The sequence below is a fragment of the Leptonychotes weddellii genome, chromosome 4 (genome assembly GCF_054177405.1).
Source record: "Leptonychotes weddellii isolate Sample4059 chromosome 4, ASM5417740v2, whole genome shotgun sequence".
NCBI lineage: Eukaryota > Metazoa > Chordata > Mammalia > Carnivora > Phocidae > Leptonychotes > Leptonychotes weddellii.
In genome coordinates, this window is record NC_138372.1 from 22,546,345 (window position 1) to 22,562,710 (window position 16,366).

Below are 16,366 nucleotides of genomic sequence, written 5' to 3' on the forward strand. Positions count from 1 at the left end.
CCAACCGTCCAATCATCTGCAAGGGCTGCAGAAGAACCTTCACGAGTCACCTGTCCCAGGGCCTGCGGCGCTTCGGGCTGTGTGACAACTGCACGTGTGTTACCGACACACACGACGAGGAGGACGAGCTGATGCCCATCAACCTTAGCCTGGTGGAGGCTTCGTCGGAAAGCCAAGAAAAGAGTGACACGGACAATGACTGGCCAATCTACGTGGAGTCTGGTGAGGAAAACGACCCTGCCGGAGAAGATTCTGATGACAGACGGCAAATTCGGCCCTACTTGTCAGATCGAGAGACACTTACGTAGCAGTAAATTTTGGTGGGGGAGAGGTTTTAGAATTGGTTGTTGCTTATTCTGCATTCGAAAGCCACCATTTGTCCAATTTTGTGGAACCCCGAGGGGAGCATTTTTTTCGCTGTTCCTCTACTTGCATTTTTGTTAGATTACATAGCGAAGGTTGGATCTTGTGAGTCGAAGGACTAATGACTGCTTAGTGGAATGCCCTTGGTTTCAGAGGGCTTTGCTGAGTTAATTCTGAGGGAGTCAAGGCTGGCCCCAAGGCTCCCCATTCTTCCTGTCGTGCACCCAGACTCTGGTTAGGAGAGAGATAAGAAAATCTCCATGCTTGTTTTCATATTGTCTCACTCATCTACATTCCTTTCTTGTCAGCCTTTTTCTCTGTAAAGGTGGGCAAGAATAGCTTGAGACCAGTCTCTCTTTTGCCAAGCCTCTCCTAATGGATTCCATATTTTAGTTTTCTGGTGAAGTCTTAAAGAGAAAGCTTCATGACATTAGGTAGGCAGGGATGTTCGGCTACATGATCGTAAAGGTACTTTTTAACTCTAAGGCTGCAATTTTAATGGCTGGGAGTATTTATGTGCACACAAACATGGAAATGAGCTGAGAGGCTCCTGGGGTACTCTGACTTGCCCAGTTGTATTAAACTTTAAGTTAGCCCTGGGAAGGGAGCCTGTGAGCCCAGGTCTGGGCGGTTTCCCTGTCTCGTTTGGTATTTAACAATTCTACACACACAGATCACCTGTTTTGTGATCATAAAACAAGTCATTTGGGCGAAATTCAAAATACTCCTGCTTTTTCCAACCATTTTCCAGAGTCACTGTTGTGGAGCGTGGAAATATGGCCACTGCTGAGTTTTCTACTTTGATTATGAATAGAGCTTTAATTGGAGGGAAAGTGCAAGCCTATATAAACAAGTTATATTTCTAAATTGTTTACCCTCTGGAGGGAAAGAGAAGGTCGGTAGAAGAACAGGTTTTTAAAACCATTCTGCTTTTCCCTCTGGAGGGAAAGAGAAGGTTGGTAGAAGAACAGGTTTTTAAAACCATTCTGCTTTTCACCCACTTTGCAGCCATGTGGTTACTCTAACAGAAGAGGCTATACTTCTTTAAAAGACCGAAGAGCAGGAAATATTAAGGATTAAAGATATTTAAGGCACTTTCATAATTTTGTCTCATGTTAAAGTATCCAAAATGGGCTTTAAAGGAAATCACTTTTTCTTCCTTTGAGTATAGTTGTGTTTCAAAAGGTGGCAAAACCACCTTTCTTTCTGCCTCCTGAACAAAAAAGCCAATAAAAAACATTATAAATTGGCTTGTGAGTGTTAGTCACTGAAGAGTTCAAAAGGTGTTTAAACCATACTTCTCAATAGAAGTGAGAACTCCAGAATAGTGTTAGTCAAACTGTGACCCCCAGACAGCTGGCCTGTGAATTCTTTGATACCAATCCACACAGTAGGACCACCTGTTGGCCTGCAGTAGATTAGAAATTTTAAAAATGGTCTTTTGCCACAGATAGTTTGAAAATTATTGTTTTAGATCAAGATTAACAAACCGGAAATTATCAAGGACCAGAAACACTTTTCATTCCTGAAATGGAAATGTTAGCTGTTTTTTTCAAGGAGGGATCTTAGCAAAAAGGAAATCTAACTGGTTGTGTAGAAGGTGTGCTTTGCAAGGAGTTTTGTTTGATATTTTTGCTCTGTTTAAATTATTTCTAGTGGTTTTTTTAAATTTTATTTTTAAGTAATCTTCACACCCAACATGGGGCTCGAACCCACAACCCTGAGATCAAGGATAGCATGCTCCACTGACTGAGCCAGCCAGGTGCCCCATTTCTAGTGTTTTAATGTGACTTTTCTACCTCACAGTTCAACTTCTCTGCCCGCTTTCTCTGAGAGCAATGATCCTCCTCAGTGACTCTATGACCTGATCATATCCCTGGGTGCAAAGTAAATTTACATTAGCAATTCCACTGTAAGACAGTGAATTTTACCTGGGGGTGATTTTGTCCCCCAGAGGACATTTGGCAATGTCTGGAGACAGTCTCAATTGTTACAACTCAGGGCAGGGGGCTGCTGGCATCTGGATAAGGTTGCTGCTAAACATCCTACAATGCATAGGACGGCCCCTTAGAACAAAGAATTATCTAGTCCAAAATGTCCAGTGTATCAAGGTTGAGAAACCTGACCATAACATAAAGTGAGATTTAAAAAAAATTTTTTTAAAAAGATTTTATTTATTTATTTGACAGAGAGAGACACAGAGAGGGGACACAAGCAGGGGGAGTGGGAGAGGGAGAAGCAGGCTTCCCGCTGAGCAGGGAGCCCAGTGCAGGGCTTGATCCCAGGACCCTGGGATCATGACCCGAGCTGAAGGCAGACGCTCAACAACTGAGACACCCAGGCGCCCCTAAAGTAAGATTTTTTTAAATGACCTTTAATGAGTGAGCTTAATTTTGTGTTATATTTTAGGTTACCTTTTACCTTCATAATATTTAGTAGGCCCTTATGCTCCCATTTCCAAGTTTTGGAAAATAGTGGAATTAGTAAAATGGGGAGCTGAGGCCAAATTGTTCATAACTTGCCCAAGCTCTGATTTGGTCTGTGATGTGGAAACTTAGAAATTCTGATCTCATACTCCTAGAATGATTACTAGGCTCTGGTCATTCTATTACATTTTAAAGTAGCAAAATCATGGGAGGAAAATGGAACATGAAGCTTAATATTTAAATGATTCTTTTTTCCGTAATGTCTCCGATTGTTGCCTTCCTGGTTGGCTGTTTTGAGTTTGGGTGTTGACATTAGTACTAACTGGATTGCTGAATTCTATCACTTTTAATGGAAATAATGACTTTGTTTGGACTATTAGATCGTAAACTGTCCTCTGTTTTAAATTTATGTTCACATTTGGTGGTCAGTATTTATAACTGCACAGTGCCTAAGGTTTAATTAATGGAGTTGGTGATATTTTTATAAGTAAATTCATCATTAGGCCCAACACAGACCGTTAAGGACTCATTTTATATCTGGCATCTTTCTGGCACTTTCAATCCAAGTTCACAAAGGGATTCTTTGTCTTATATTAGATACGTTGCATGGGCAGGAACAGAATTCTTACTTGTAATGGAATTTAAAAATGGCATCCCTGGGAAGTTGTTTCTCTTGGGGGAAGGGGACATGCTTTCATAGCAAGGGTTGGAAAGGAATGTAAATAAGGCCTGTATCTGTAATAGACTAAGAAATGACATAGAGCAACATGACTGCTGGTCATTTGGCAGATAGATGCCATTTTGATGTAAATATTTTGGTGGTCGCTACCTGGTGGTCTGCAAGATGTGAAATTGAGTATTCTGGAGCTTCAGAATACGTGATGGGTTTTTATTGTCGTTCATCGATGTTGTGAACAAAGCCACACGTTGGCTGCATGTGCTGATTCTGAGGGCAGTGGGAAGACTGGAGTGGCCTGTGGTCATCTGAGTTCAGACTGCTTCATTGGATTGAGAAGTTTGGCTTGTGTGTCTCTTGTGCATTGACGATAGAATTACCTCTGTGAAGTCTAGTGTTAACAGGGTGGGGAGGGGCAGAGGGTTGGGTGTGAAGTTTCTATTGCACTCTCTTTTGAGCTTTACCACGGTCCTTCCTGTTGCTGTTGGTCTCTTGTAGCTTGCCTTGTGCTTTCGTGCTGTCTTCCAGCTCCAAAGAGGGCCCTTTATTCAGTCGCTTGTGATGGGCCGTGTTTTCGTGGATTTTTGTTCAGGATTTCTGCTAAATATTGCTATGCTCCTCAAACCTTTCATTCTAGTGCGGACAATGGAATTCTTTTCGTCAGAGAATGCTTCTGTAGAGAGAAATGAAAAGTGTTTTGTTTGGCAGGAGTAGTTTGGTTGTTTTCCAACGTGCCCCTGGTTTTAAAAGGTGACACTAACTCACACCATTGCGATCAGATGATAACGGGACCTTCATAACTGGAGGACTTCCAGCATCTGTTCTGACCCCCGGGGAGATTATTTCGCTACCCCCAATTCTTCATTGACAATTGTGGTTTGGGGGAGTGATTTTTATATCCATCGTTTGACTTTTGGATATTTGTCAGTAGCATATTAAAAACCAGGGTGGTTAGGGTGGGATTACGTGCTTGGTGGGAGAAGGCTTAGTAGGAACAAGCTTGGGGATTTTAAGGAAGGCGTCAACTGGAGCTATCTGTCTTGGTGACACGTAATGGAGATGGATTGTCTGTCATGCAGACAGTGACAGGTGTGATCATGATTTTGGAGGAAGCAGAAAACCATGCCAGACAGTTTCACATCTCTCATCGTCCCTGTGGAGCATCTAAACAAAACAAAACACGAAGCTGGTAGTACCACAGTGGTCTACTTAGGCTCAACTGAGCATTTAGAAACATTCACACTCATGAACTGCCACCCTCGGCCTCAAAAGCACTTAGAAGGATACAGGACAGGAAGTGCCGCTCGCCAGGAGGGCAGAACCAGATGTCGCTCTTCTGTCGGAGTCCCCGGAACTGTCCGTGTGTCATAACCTAGGTGCAAGGAGACAGACCCACATCAGACAAGTATGGAAGCTATCCTGGCTTAAAAGCCTCTTGTCTCATGGGAGCAAGTGTCCATTATAACAACCCTGTAGACATAGTTTCCAGGGTCCCTGCAAGAGATACGTCCGTTCCAAGGGTCACTGTACCTGTGGCTTCCTATCAGGTAGACTTAGAATTCTCCCAGTCTGGATGCAGTTTACCAACTAGGGATCCTTTTTTTCCACGTGTGATGATGCCAGCAACATAGCTGATACGCTGTTCTTTATTAGGTTGCCGGGGGAGCAGAGCTAGAAAGTTAACCGAAGGTCAAATTCTCCTGTGGAAGGAGTAAAAGGTTCTCTTGATCCATTACCAAACAGTATGCTGAGCAATTGCACAACGGATACCCCACCTCGTTCCTAGAAAATGTAGCCAGAGGAATTTCCTCCTAAAATAGAGCCAACACCAACTCATCTTCCTCTCTTGAAGAGTGTTCGTTCTTTGTGTTTAGCTGCTTGTGGTTCATACACTGTGGGCAGATTCTGCTGAGGTGTGTGTAAGAATTGGATAAATAGTCAAAGCGGTCCCACCAAAATGTCATACATCCTGTAATAGGATCCATCCTATCATAGGATCCATCCTATCATAGGCAGGCATCGTATGACATGCTACAAGGACACTATTGGATGGAAATTTGTGGGGATTCCATCAAATCACACATTGATGGGAACCTATGTTCTCTTGCCAGCCCCCGAACACAGGCTGTGGGTAGAGAGGTCTCTTACTGCTCTCATGTGGTGCCACTCTTGCTTTGCTTCTGTTGCTCTTGGAAGATCAGCAAGTGGATATAGCTGGCTGTCTACCCAACAGTTATTTATGGAGTCCTTCCTAGGTGTCAGGCCCTAGGGGTACATCAGGGAACAAGCAAAATCCCTGCCCTCAAGGAATTTGCAGTGAGTGAAGAGGGAGACTAGCAGTTAAGCAGTTACAACACAGGTTTGGGTGTGACAGTGGGCAAGGATGAGAAGGGTGCGCTGAGATGCTTGGGTAGAGCACTGAGCCCAGTCTCAAAGCCTCCAAGAAGGCTCTCTTGTCTAAACTACTGTTACCATGGTCCTTCCCATCCAGTAAACTTCTATCTATCTTGGGATATAATTTACAAGCAGTTTAAATAGTTTCTGACTTTTCCTGCCTTTTCCAAACATGGTGGCTTTAGACATTAACAATGTTTAAATGACCTATTTTATTCAGGGATGTAAAAATATTATAAGCATTTCAGAATATCCTAGTCTTTAGAAAAAAAAATGCATCAGATGCTATGGTTTTCTTATTAAAACCACCACCACCACCACCAAATAACTTTGCATGATCTTGATCCAGTGTGATAAGATAGAACAAGGTATTTTTTACTGTGACAGATGTGGAGGAGCCCCAGTGCCTCTGGATTGAGTCTTGGCTGGCCATGTAAGCGAGTTAATACCCCAGAAACCAGATAGATAGGGAACAGAACCCATACAATCAAATAATTTGAGAAATAGAAGGGACTTTAAAGATAGTCTACTCCAACTCTATTTTACAGAGGTGAAATGACTAGTTCCTGGTTCCCCCACAGCTGGGTAGGGTCAGAAACCAGTTCCTGCCAGGCCAGTGTTGATAATAAACATGTTGGGGCAGGCAGCAAAGACCATCCATAGCTAGCATTAGTTTCCTTGAGTATCCATCAGACTGAAATCACAGAAGACGAAAATGCTGTTTCAGTCTCATGTGACTTTATGTGATCGTGGCCTGCATTCTTGTAGTGCTTAGACAGGGAGGGGGAAATCACATGTGGAGAATGGGGGAGTTAATTTAATTTCTTTGCCTGTAATACCCACACATGTCTGAACAACATAAACCACCATCAACACACACACACACACACACATGCACGCACACACACAGCAAATCAAAATCTTTATTGCCCACTTATTTAATATGTATTATGTATTTGATTTTAATGTATTTTTGTTCGTAAAAAGTTTCAAAATTAAAATATACACAACATTATCTTGAACTTGCTTTTGCAAACCTCTCTTAAGTGATTTTTGAAATATAAATTGGGCATGAGTCGGGGAAGTTGACAAGGACAATCTTATTTGAAACAAAAACCACATATTTGGGGGCCCCTGGGTGGCTCAGTTGGTTAAGCATCTGCCTTCAGTTCAGGTCATGATCCCAGAGTCCTGGGATCGGGCCCTGCATCGGGCTCCCTGCTCAACGGGGTGTCTGCTTCTCCCTCTCCCTCTGCCGTTCCCCCTGCTTGTACTCACTCTCTCTCTGTCAAATAAATAAAATCTTAAAAAAAAAACCCCAAACCCCCAAAACCACATATTTTAAATCAGCTGCACAGATAATATATTATGGTATTGAGTGAAAATGTATTTTGGGCATTTCTTGGTTCAGTGGATTTTAATAAACTTACTGCAAAAGCTAATTTTATTTAAAGGTCTGTAATAATATAAAATAGTTATTAGTAAAACAATTAACCACTTTATGATCTAAAAATACTTAGAAGCAGTGATCTTAGTTGTTAATGAAGTATTTATCAAGTTTGGGATTAAAATTAATACAAATCATCTTTAATTTGGTTAAATCAACCTAGGACTAAATAGGAAATAGTCTCAAACTAAAATTTTTTTAGAAGATTTTATTTATTTATTTGAGAGTGTGATGACTAGAGAGAGAGAGAGAGCACAAGCAGGGAGGAGGGGTAGAAGGAGTGGGAGAGGCAGACTCCCTGCTGAGCAGGGAGCCTGATGTGGGATTCGATCCCAGGACCCTGGGATCATGCCCTGAGCCTAAGGCTGACGCTTAACTGACCGAGCCACCCAGGCACCCTCAAACTAAATTTTTTAGAAGTGTTTATTCATTTATTTATTAGAGAGAGAGAGAGAGAGAAAGAGCGCACACGTGAGCTGGGGGAGGAGCAGAGGGAGAGGGACAAGGAGACCGCCTGCCACCAAGTACAGAGCCCTACATGGGGCTCAATCCCACAACCCTGAAATCATGACCTTAGCCGAAATCAAGAGTTGGTCACTCAACTGACTAAGCCACCCAGGCATCCCTCAAACTAATTTTTTTTTTTAAAGATTTTATTTACTTATTTAACAGAGTGAGACACAGCGAGAGAAGGAACACAAGCAGGGGGAGTGGGAGAGGGAGAAGCAGACTTCCCGCAGAGCAGGGAGCCTGATGCGGGGCTCAATCCCAGGACCCTGGGATCATGACCTGAGCTGAAGGCAGATGCTCAACGACTGAGCCACCCAGGAGCCCCTTAAACTAAATTTTTGTTTTGATTTACATAAAGTCAGATTGAGTTACCCTAGTGACAAGTTTATAATAGAAACAGCCTCGTCCAAGTGTAAGAACAAGTTTTTTTTTTTTTTTTTAAGATTTTATTTATTTATTTTAGAGACAGAGAGAAAAGAGCATAGCAGGGGGAGGCCTGGAGGGGGCGAGAGTGGAACGGGGAAAGAATCTCAAGCAGACTCCATGCTAAGTGTGGAGCCTGATGCAGGGGCTTGATCTCAGGACTCCCAGATCATGACATGAGCTGAAACCAAGAGTCAGATGCTTAACCAACTGAGCCACCCAGCTGCCCCAAGAAAAAGCCTTTTTTTTCTTTATTTCTCATTTTGTCTTCAGAAACCAATGCAATTTAACTAGTTTCTGTACTTTGAGAACTTAAAATTGACCTATGTTAGATAACTGGGAATTTTGGAATGGCTAAGTTTAAAATGGGTAAGTCACTTTTAGAATGAATAAAATGAATTGAGGATTGATCCCCTCAAATGAATGAGTTAATAATCTGCCATAATTTAAAGTTAGTTCACTGTTTTTCCCAGTGCCATTATTTTATGTGAAATTCTAATGAGGAATTCTATGAATAAGACATTAGATAGAAATAGAAATAGAAAGCTATTAAATAGAGCTCTAAACAGAGCAGCTTCCATCAAACATCTTTTCATACCTTTCTGTCCCATGGTGTTAGGACCAATTACTTCCTTAAATGAGACAGTTTCTGGGCAGAGAATCCCAAGGCAGGACATTTAGATTCTGTGAAGGAAGACTACCTACTCCTTGACGAGTGGGTAAAACAGAATGCAATATAAGCCAAAACTAATGGCAGACAACAGAAAAATCAGAAAAGACACAACCGTTCTAAGCCCTGAGCTCTATGGCCACACACTTTGCAAGAACAGAAGGAAAATAGAAAACTTGGAAACTGGGAAGTTTCCCAGTGGATTAATTCCTCATACAAAGGCACTTGTCAAAACTGCTATCACACACACACACACACACACACAAAAGATGGAGAGAGAGATGATGAAGTTGGAAATGGTTCTAACCATTAAAACAATAGCAACTGATACATTTTTTTAAGGCGTGGGAAACTTTCTGCTTTTTGGAGCTGAGTTGGTTTTTGTGTAAAAGTGGCTGTGTACCAAGTCTGTTTATATGATTCATTGTTGTCTGGGTTGTGTGTTGTTTCGCTATTTTTACTTTTTATATATAAAGGACTAAAAATAGGAGAGAATAAAGTAATAAATTGGTAGATATAATCTATATCATATAGATCTAAGTTCTCATTTCTGTTGTCTCAACATTCCATGTTTAATATAAACCTTTAAGACATATGTGCATATTTTTGTTTCAGGAATTATTTCTGCTTAAACAACAGTGTCAAATATTTATCTTTTAAAGACAGGAAGTTGGTTCAGTTTTAGCTATATATTGATATAATTCTACATTTTTTGAAAATGTTGAGGCTGGGTTTATTTAAGAGTGGCTGGGCTTACTGCCAGCTCTTGAGAAAACCTATAGATTTTTTTTAGAGTCTCCATAACAATTAGAACTGCTAACACTAAATACACTTTCCATCTGTTTGAAGACTCATTAACTTTATTTAATAACAGAAAAAAAAAAAAAAAAGACTATCCAAAACAGAGGTTGGGCCAAATCCCACTTGCTGCCTATTTTTTTGCAAATACAGTTTCATTGGAACACAGACACACCCATTCCATTCCTTTCCACATTGTATATGCCAGGTTTTGAGCTACAATGGCGAAGTTGAGTGGTTGTGACAGACATCTTTCATCTGCAAAGCCCCAAATCGTTCCTGTCTGACATTTTACAGAGAGTTTGCATACCAGTGATCTAGAATGTTGGTTGGGACAAGAGATCTGTTATTCCTCATGTAGGGTAGGTGGGTAGGTGCCACCAATCACCCGTGATGCTCACCACCACCCCCACCCCCCCCCCGTGAGCGTCACTAGGATTAAACCAATCTGGTATGTATGGACCAATCTGTGAGCATCACTAAGATTTAAACATGTCTAGTAGATATGAGGATCAGGGAAGGGATGCAGCTGTTCTGTATGAAGTTTTTTGGGGGAAGTCTCTGGAAATATCTCACCAGGAGAAAAGATGGTCACTTGGCTCAGCTCCAGGGAAGTATGTCTGAGCCTTCAGTGTGAGAGCTATAGGCAGAAACTAAAGAAGCATGATCTTAAATCTTGGTGAGAAGCTGGGAGCTCAGACTGCACTGCTTTGAACACCTGCCAAAAGCATGAGGCAGAGCTGGAAGGTAGGAGCACTGACTGCCCTGCATTTCACAACTCTGCACATCCTCCATCCTCCATGTGTCCTTAGCCCAGCTAAGGCAAGAGAGATTAAATCCAGCTGGATGGACTCTGTTGGTGAGCACTGCAGGCAGCTAGGATTTCAGCTTTTTCAAGCACCTACAGATTTAGCAGCAGACATCAGAGCACCTGTCTTGGGGCACTCTTGGCTTCAAGGAACAGACACTCAAGCAAGCTGAAGGCAATGGCTCTCAGTGTGGTCCCAGAACCAGCAGCATCAGCATCATCCCAGGGGGATTCTGATGCAAACTAAAGTTTGAGAGCAGTTTTAAAAAGATTTGTTTCAAGATTAAAATGAGGGATTTTATGAGCATCCTAGGTGAGAAAATCAGCAGATCACCTGGAATTTACAAGAACCGAGACTGCTCCTGATTTCTCACAGTCCTTCTCTCTCCCAGTGTGTGAAGTTCCCCAGCCACTCTTGGAAGATTAGCTTTCTTCTGCTCACTCATCAAGCCCTAAATGGCTGCCTCACCCTGACCTGACCACTGCTTTGTCCTTCAGGTAAAATCCTCCAGAAGAAAACACCTCAGTTTCTGCTCAGCAAAAATTGGGTTCTCTGGGGTCACATTGCACCTTCGGTCAGGCAGCAGAGGGCTCTGACCAAAGGGTTAGGGTGGGACGGGGGGTGTGTTATTTGGAAGCTGGGACTGGATTGTGGTATAGGGGATAGATCCCCTGAGAAGAGGCCCTGGAGAGGGCAGGAATATTGACCTATATGTCTCCTATATCAGGAAAATCAAGACAGACAGGAAATTTTACTGGAGCATGCGTTGTATACCTCCAGGAGCTGCCAGAATCAATGGGGAGAAAATTGCAGGTGGCTGTAGGGTTTTCCATTAGTAGGGGAGCAAAAGTCTATTCAGTTATACATACCCAAAAGAGCTGAATTTGAAAACAGGTGTTCAAACAAAAACTTTTACCCAGATGGAAACAAACACAGGGGCTCTATTCACAATAGCCAAAAGGTGGAAACACCCAAATGTCCATCAACTGCTGAATGGATAAACAGAATGTGGTATATGCGTAGAGTGGGATATTCTTCACCCATTAAAAGGAATGAAGTTCTCACACATTCTACAGCATGGATGAATCTTGAAAACATCATGCCAGGTGAGAGAAGCCCGTCACAAAGGACATCCTATTGTTTAATTCCACTTATATAAAATGTCCGGAATAGACAAATCCAAAGAGACAAAAAGCAGAGTGGTGGTTGCCAGGGGCTGCGCCGGGAGGAGGGAATGACTGCTAGTGCGTGCAGGTTTCCCTTCCAGGCAAGGACAAAGTTCTGGAACTAATAGTAGTGACGGTTGCACAACACTGTGAATGTATTTAATATCACTGAGTTGTCCTTAAAATGATAGGTTTTATGTTATGTGCATTTCACCACGATCTTTTTTTTTTTTTTTAAGTCTGTTGACTTGGTGTTTCTGGGGCTTCCGGAGCTGTTCACGCCAGAGGGCCGGCGGGGTGATGGGGCTGCGGAGGGGCCCGGAGCCTCCCTGCGGGCGGAGGGCGGCGGCGCCGGCGGGCTGCTGTCCGGCCCGGGCGCGGCGCCCCCACACCTCCGGGAGCCGGGAGGGCGGCGGGAGGCGCAGAGGCGGCCGGGCGCCATTTGCAGCCCCGGGAGCAGAGGCGGCGGCGGCGGCGGCGCCGGCTCCGAGGGGCTGGGGACCGTCACAAAGGCGGCGCAGGCGGCGGGCGGCGGGCGGCTGGCGGCGGGGTCCCGGCCTCGGGGCGGCGGCCCGCGGGAAGAGGCGCGCGGCGCCGGGGCGCACCGGCTCGGGACCCCGCGGCCGCCCGGCCAGCCCCTCCTGCGCGCCCGGGAGCGGCTGCGGGACAATGGCCGCGCCGTCGCCGCCCGCCCGGCCCGACCGCGGCGCGGGGAAAGGCGGGAAGGCGCGCGGAGCCTCCTGGCGGCGGCGGCGGGGACGGTGCCCGGCGTGTGTGGAGCGGTCGGCGGCCGGCCGGGCTCGGGCTGCGCGGCCAGCGCCGGGGGCCTAGCTCCGGGGGAGACTGTCCCTCTGTCCGGTTCTGGATCCGGGCTCTGCACACGAGTGATGCTGCGTCCCCCTCGGCGCGGCGTATCAAATGGCGCTCGGTTTCAGCTTAGTGTTTGTCTCACTACCGACGCTGTTCTCTTGGATTCTCGAGGAACATGATGTCCCACAGGCTTAACCCACTGTAAAGTGACACTTTTTCCTTTTATAACTATAAAGCGTTATGGAAGGAGGTACTTTGAAACGACAGAAATCGTCGTCCATTTCTCATCAAACCTTTTAATATTTTATTTATTTTTTATACCCTAGGGATTCATGGTTTCCTGTTTTATCCACTGGGCTGGAATCTGTTGCTGTCATTTATTTCAATGCTCCAGTTGTCCCAGATTTGGCCCGTGGAAGCGCATTTAAGCCAGCTTTTGTGTCCATTTGACGTGTCCCTATGGTTACTTGAACACTTACTTTCTCCCACAAGACGTTCCACGAGATTACAATAAACCCTGAGATTATGACCTGAACGGAAACCAAGAGTCAGACATTCAACCGACTGAGCCACCCAGATGTTCTGCTCATCTTGCATTTTACCCCTGACCGGGTCCTGGAATCAGATACTTCTCCAAGGAGCCTTGGTTCTTTTAGTGGAGACCTGTTACTTAGAAACCAAGATTGGCACCCTGGGTGTGCTCATTGCTTTTGAAGTGTTGCTGCTTTCATGCTCTCTTAGCGGACATTTCCATAGATAGTGTGATAGCTAGATTGACATCTAGATATAGATAGACAGATACACATTGATATATACATAGATAACTCCAGAACCAGTCCAACACCACAGGATTCATTCCACAGCCATACCATGGAGATCTTGTGGGTCCAGTTCTAGACCACCACAATAAAGCGAATATCACAGTAAGGCAAGTTAAATGATTTTTTGGGTTTCCCAGTGCATAGAAAAAATTTGTCTATCATATGTTGTAGTCTATTAAGTGCAATAACATTATGTCTAAAACATGTACAATATGTTTTAAATAAAGTACAATACTTTACTGTTAAGAAATGCTAATCATCATCTGCTCTTTGAGCAAGTCTAATCACTAATCACAGATCACCATAACAAATATAATAATAATAATGAAAGTCTGAAATATGGCAAGAATTACCAAAATGTGACACACAGACACGAAGTAAGCAAATGCTGTTGGAAAAATGGTGGGATAGACTTGCTCAAAGTGGCATTGCCACAAACTTTCAATTTATAACAAATGCAATATCTGGGAAGCATGAGAAAGTGAAACACAATAAACCAAGGTATGCCTGTAATTTTCTCCTTCTTCATGAATTTTTGTATATATGCTGTTGGGGTGAACACTACCACATTTATTCTTTCAAAACGTTTTATTTCCATCGCTAAAGTAAAATATTCCCTTCCATAAAATTTGAAACTACCAAAAAGAGGAAAATCCACCATAATTCGGAATAAAAATATAACCACATTTTGTAGATTTACATTCAGCCCTTTCTTTCTTTCTTTCTTAGTGCATGGTGTTTTCTTTTCCTTTTTTTTTTTTTTTAAAGATTTTATTTATTTATTTGACAGAGAGAGAGATAGCGAGAACAGGAACACAAGCAGGGAGAGTGGGAGAGGAAGAAGCAGGAGGCTTCCTGCCGAGCAGGGAGCCCAATGTGGGACTCGATCCCAGGACCCTGGGATCATGACCTGAGCCGAAGGCAGACGCTTAACGACTGAGCCACCCAGGCGCCCTTCTTTTCCTTTTTTAAGATTTATTTATTGATTTTAAAGTGAGACTGTGTGAGTAGGGGGAGGGGCAGAGGAAGAAGGAGAGAAGCAGACTCCACGTTCAGCGTGGAGCTCCTCCGGGGCTCAACTTGGGGCTCGATCTCACAACCCTGAGATTATGACCTGAACCGAAACCGAGTCAGACACTCAACCGACTGAGCCACCCAGGCACCCTTACTTTCAGCTTTTTCTTTATGTGTCAGTCTTCTTTTTTGAATTATGGGAAATCATACTGTAAGTATAATTCTACACCCTGTTTTTTTCACTCAGTTTTGTATGGGTAGGCAAATCACAACCCACAGGCCAAACCTGGTTCACTGCCGAAAAACCACTAAAATTGCTTTTTAAATTTTTATTTTTATTAAATTTTTTTTAAGTAAACTCTATCCCCAAGGTGGGGCTCTAACTCACAACTTTGAGATCAAGAGTCACATGCTCTATCCACTGAGCCAGCCAGGTGGCCCTAAAATTGGTTTTTAAATTTTAAATCGTTGAAACAAAATCAAAGGAAAAATATTTTGTGACATGTGAAAATTATATGAAATTCATATGTAAGTGTCCATAAATTCTCATTGGAACACAGTCATGCATATTCATTTATATATTGTCTATAGCTACTTTTTGCTGCAACAGAAGAGTTAAATAGTTGTCAAAGAGACTGTATTGCCTACAAAGCATAAAATATTTGGCCCTTTCCAGAAGTTTGCCAACCCCTAAAATATTGTATCTTAATCACATTATTAAATTGGCTGCTAAATCTGTGCTTTGAAACATTACAGGAGTGACAACAATATTTAGCACATTTTAGGTGCTTAATAAAGGAATTTCTCCTAAAGAATCCAGGAAGGGAAGGGAATACGAGGAAGAAGAGGAAGAGGAAGAGGGATGGTTTTTGGACATGTCTGCTTTCAGGTAGCTGCAGAATTTATTATTTCCAACCAGTCGAAAATGTGTCTTCTCACTAGTCATTAAAAAGAAAGATGTCTTCCATTAATCTTTCATGGCTAAAATAATAGCTTTTTAAATGCTCTTTTAAAAAGTTATTGGTGGCCAAAATAATCTTGTTGCTACCAAATTAGTAATATATCTAATTTTAGCTAGCTTTTCCCCTTATCTCTGCAGAAACTTTGGTGAGTTTTAAAAATAGTTCCATAACAAATGTGGGAAGATTGTAGGGAGCTGAAGAGACCTCTCCTACCTCTGTCCTCCATACCCTGCCAACACCCAGCCATGTGGTCTGAACAGGGATAAATGCTGAGACACCACCTATTTAGATCTCTTTGACCAAAAAACAGTCATGAGTTTATTATTTTTATTATTTATGCCTGTAGTTTCTGAAAGTGGCAAGAAATTATTTTAATCCTTTTCCCATCGAGAGATGGGTCTTTGGACTCTGTCCTTGAATCGGGGTGGGCTTGTGACTGCTACATCCCAGTGTATGGTGGAAGTGACGTTGTGTGATTTCTGAGGCTAGGAAAGGCCATGGACTTCCCACCTAGCTGTCTAGGAATGCTGATTCTTGGGACATGCCCTCTGGGTTTGCTCCTCCACAGAACCCAGCCCCTGTGCTGTGAAAAGCCAAGCCACATGGAGAAGCCACGGATAGGTGCTCTGCATGACAGTTTCAGCTGAGCCCAGCCTTCAGCCTTCCCAGCCCAGGCTCAGCCATGTGAGCGAAGAAGCCACTTTAGAGTGACTCCTGCAGCCCCAGCCCTTCTAGCTCCTAACTGTTAGTCACCAGCGGAAGCTCAGGATAGGGTGGAGCAGAGAAGAGCTGCCCCTACTGTGCTCTTTCAGAATTCCTGATGCACAGAATCAGTCAGCATAATAAAGTGGGTTTTTTATTTTTTATTTTTATTTTTATTTTTTTTTTTTAAAGATTTTATTTATTTATTTGAGAGAGAGAGAATGAGAGAGAGCGAGTACATGAGAGGGGGGAGGGTCAGAGGGAGAAGCAGACTCCCTGCCGAGCAGGGAGCCCGATGCGGGACTTGATCCTGGGACTCCAGGATCATGACCTGAGCCGAAGGCAGTCGCTTAACCAACTGAGCCACCCAGGCGC

At 43.4% G+C, this 16,366-nt stretch overlaps 1 protein-coding gene and 1 pseudogene across 1 annotated transcript in view; both read left to right on the forward strand.

The window, feature by feature from the left end:
* Positions 1–6,874, forward strand: part of ZBTB8B (zinc finger and BTB domain containing 8B) — a 21,483-nt gene extending 14,609 nt beyond the window's left edge. The window contains exon 3 of the mRNA XM_081817993.1: positions 1–6,874. Coding sequence (XP_081674119.1) covers positions 1–308 — 308 coding nt within the window. The 3' untranslated portion in view covers positions 309–6,874.
* A 4,741-nt stretch (positions 6,875–11,615) lies between these two features.
* LOC102736265 (DNA sliding clamp PCNA-like) overlaps positions 11,616–16,366 on the forward strand; it is a 10,512-nt pseudogene continuing 5,761 nt past the window's right edge.